The 3833-nt window shown below is 38.2% G+C and overlaps 1 protein-coding gene across 1 annotated transcript; it reads right to left on the bottom strand.

The window, feature by feature from the left end:
• Positions 1-770: 770 nt before the first annotated feature.
• LOC109187673 (glucan endo-1,3-beta-glucosidase 5-like) lies at positions 771-2637 on the bottom strand. The gene is made up of 2 exons (XM_019337938.1): positions 2169-2637; positions 771-2081 (listed from the first exon to the last, which is right to left on the bottom strand). Exons 1-2 carry the CDS (start codon positions 2528-2530, stop codon positions 908-910), a joined length of 1536 nt encoding a protein of 511 aa, XP_019193483.1. The 5' UTR covers positions 2531-2637; the 3' UTR covers positions 771-907.
• Between the last annotated feature and the right edge of the window lie 1196 nt (positions 2638-3833).

The raw sequence follows: 3833 nt of genomic DNA on the forward strand, positions 1-3833 counted from the left end.
CCGAACCGGTGCAGCGTCATCCTGGAGGCCTCCATGTGCTCCGGTAAGAGCTGCGGGTTCTTCTGTAGATCGTCGATGACGGCGCCGGCGTTAATGCAGAAGTGTTCGAAGGACCAAATTGTGTTAAAATTACGAAGTTAAGGACTTAATTGGTAAAAATTGAAAGTCGATGACCAATTTGTGAATTTAGCTATAGTTGAGGGACCATTTTGAGTATTTACTCTTGTAATTATATTTCTATCGAATTTTATGATTTTTTTTTTTGACAAAAATTTTTATGGAACTAAAATTTCACAATTTGGTGAAACATAACCTACAACTAGGATCTTATCAGTTGCGCGACCAGTGACTCTATAGACGAGGTCTTGTGAGCTTAGGATTAATCCGCAAGTTGAGATAACCTAAATTTAAAAAGGTTATGTTTTATTTTTTGAGTTTAGGCTAATCCAAGACTCAAACTAAGGAATATTCTTTTTGTAATTGTCTAATTCTGTTATGCATACTTATCATGTATGCACAATCTCTTACTTGATCATATTCTTCCAAAAGGTTGAACCATTAGTTCATATTATATATAGATCAAAAAATTATTAGTATTAATACACCAATACTTTTTATATAGGATATAAGTAAAAAGGATTTTAGATTCATGCGTGTCCATCAACACAAAAGGAGGTATACTTGAAGATATGAATATGAAATTAAACATAGTTCAAAGATTTAAGAAAGGGAATTAAGGCACTATACTTAGAAGGGATGCAAATATGCAATAGCCATTAGAAAGGGGTTTAATTAACAATTTATAACTAATTTAATACTCAATCAGAAAATATCGATATTTGGAGGACCAGACGAGATAATAAAAAAAAAATTAAATATATTTGCTAAAACAAATTACGGCCGGGGATCATGGAAGTGCAGTCGCGATGAGCAGCAGTGTGAATGCAGCTTGTAAGGCGGCGATGAGAACTGAAAAAGAATGCTTCTTTGTGGCGGAGGAAGTGCCGGGATAAGGAGACCTTTTCTCGTGCGTGCCGGTGTCGATCATGATCTCAAATCGACACGTCCGACCCTGTGACGACAGCGGCGGCGACGGGTCGATCCTCGTTAAGACCGACAAGTTGTGGAACTGATCGCCGCAGGCGCCTTTCTGTTGATTCATTGTCTGATAGTACATGTTGAAGGCGTAGGAAGCGTTGCTGCGGGCGTCCAGGCTGCCGCAGGAGGAGCCGTAGTCGAGGCTGGTGCAATCGGCGTAGCTGCACGCGTAATTGATGCTCTGCGGCAAGTTAGGGTCCATTAAATTGGCGTCCGGCGCCATTACGCACCACTGGCGGGATAAATAACGGACTCCCTTCGCGGGGGTGAGGCTGCCGTTTTTCCCCAAATTGAGCTGGTACTTGATTGTGCCGTCGTAGTTGAACAAACCCCAGTGCCTCTCGAAGTTCCCGGGGTCAATGCTCTTCTCATCCTCGTCAATGAGCCCGAAGAGATACACGTCCGGCGGCGACGTCGGCCGTTTTGGAGTTCCACGGCCTTGAATTATGCGGTCCATTAGTCCCTGATTGAACTTCCGCGCATACTCTATATTCGCGTTCTTGTCGCCGTCTGTGGGCCACCCAACTTCCCCGATGATTATGGGCAGCGACCCGAACCCGTTTTTCTCCAGAGCCCATACCAATGTATCGTAATTGGCATCCAAGACGTTGGTGTAAGTAGTGGAGCCGTCGATCACCGGAGAAGATGCGCCGTTGAAGAAGGCATAATCGATCGGAAAATGGGGATCGGCGTATAGGCTCAGGAAAGGGTAGATGTTAATGGTGAGAGGACCGCCATTGTCGCTCAAGAACTTGACGATTGAGACCATGAGCTGGTGTATGTCGGACCGGAAATTGCCGCCAGATGGCACGCCGGTCGGCGTATCGTACACGTCAGCGTTCAGTGGGACCGTCACCTTGACCTGGCGCCCTAAACCAGCTTTGATCAGGGCCGCCTGGACATTCTTTAGTGCTGGAAACAATGTTTGCACGAATCTATCTTTGTAGGTTTTCAAGAATGGCTCATTTCCTACCGCCACATACCTTATAAGAAAATTCACATTTTCACATTTCAGTTTAAAACTAAAAGCCAAAAATGTCTAAAATGTAATCTAAAACAGAAATTTTAACCTTATGTCAACACCATTTCTCGAGATAAACGAGGACACGTTTTGAGATACCCAATTTTCGGCAGCCTGGACGGTACTAGCAAGGGCTGCTAACATGTCGTTGGGAATCCCGACCATGACCTGAATGCCTGATCTTCCGAGGGCCTTCAAGATTAGAGGGTCGGCCTCGAAGAGTTTCACTTTGTTAAACCCACTGTCCCTCATCAGCTTCACTACAATGTCACCTGGGAGGGGATGCGACGAGCGCGTGCCCAAATTGCATGCTAGGCCATCTACTATTGACAATGAACTTTGTTGATTGCCAACCACCATGACGAACAGGACCAAGAATAAAAGCCTTGGAAATAAGGGAAGATAATCCATGTTTAATTATGAAATGTTGTATTGTGTTGTTAATATATATAATCCCTCTTTTTCCTCTGCGCCCCTTCAGGAATGGGGTATTAATAGCAGAATTTTAAGGTTAGTAAAAAGATTACTTTCCATTGGAGATAAAGGAAAGAATGTATGGAATTGAACAAGAAACTGGATTCCATCGTGTTTCCATGTGGTTAACGAATTGAAGAACCACGTCTTGAGAGAGAGGATGATGAGAGAATCTGTTAAGAAAGGGATGGAGTAGCATGTTGGCGACTGCCGCCTGCAGGTTTCCTAACCAAGTCCAAGGGATAAGAGATGCACCTTCTCACAAAAATTTCCAACATATATAAACGTTTTGCTTTTTAATTATTAATTACTCTTTTTCAAATTGAACATTAATTAATTGAAATATAAATCAACTACTTATGCACTTAACTAGATGCATGCTCAATAATGAAATATCATATATAAATTAAAAGCAACAAATAATATGATAAGAATACTCCAATGGACGATAAATAATATGATGAAAGTACTCTAAATGTTAATCAAGGTTAGATATTAGCCTGTATAAAAAAATATTTTTTACCTCTATTTTTCATTTACCCAAACAACTTGTAATAATATATAAAGTATCCAATCAAATAGTGACATGTTAAAAAAGAAAAACTTAGAAAAATGAGAAACATTACTAACCCCGTATATTAGGGGCATTAGTTCAGTCACCATTGACACAAAACAACAATCCATATATGTTCCATAATAATAACATCACATAAAATTTATCATTTGGCAAGGATAGAGAAGGTAAGCAAATTAATAATTTTCTATAAGATTAAATATTATCGTCATATTCCCTTCAAAAAAAATTATCATCATATTATTATATTTAAAAGTCAAAGTCAATTAAAATTATAAAAATGTAAAAAAAAATAGCAATAAATTTTAAATTTTAAATATGATAACATTACACATTAGAAAGTGAGTATTAAAGTAAAAAAATATAAATAATAATCTAATATAATAATAATATAATATTAAAAGAGATTACGCCAAATATAAGGAGTCTATTATACAAATAGAATATTACATCTCAATTCAGGTTGCCCAGCAGATGCTAATGAAGGGTATGTCCCAATTTTCAAAAGGAGTATTTCCTTCTACAATAAAAATTTCTTTTAATGTGTTGCTCATTTAAATTTTTTTTTTTTAAATAATATTTTAATCATATAATATAATCAAAAAATTAAAGAAAAAAACATGAAGTGTGACAATTTATTTTATCTCTATTGAGAAAAAAATAGAT

The sequence above is a fragment of the Ipomoea nil genome, unplaced genomic scaffold (genome assembly GCF_001879475.1).
Source record: "Ipomoea nil cultivar Tokyo-kokei standard unplaced genomic scaffold, Asagao_1.1 scaffold1421, whole genome shotgun sequence".
Taxonomy (NCBI): domain Eukaryota; kingdom Viridiplantae; phylum Streptophyta; class Magnoliopsida; order Solanales; family Convolvulaceae; genus Ipomoea; species Ipomoea nil.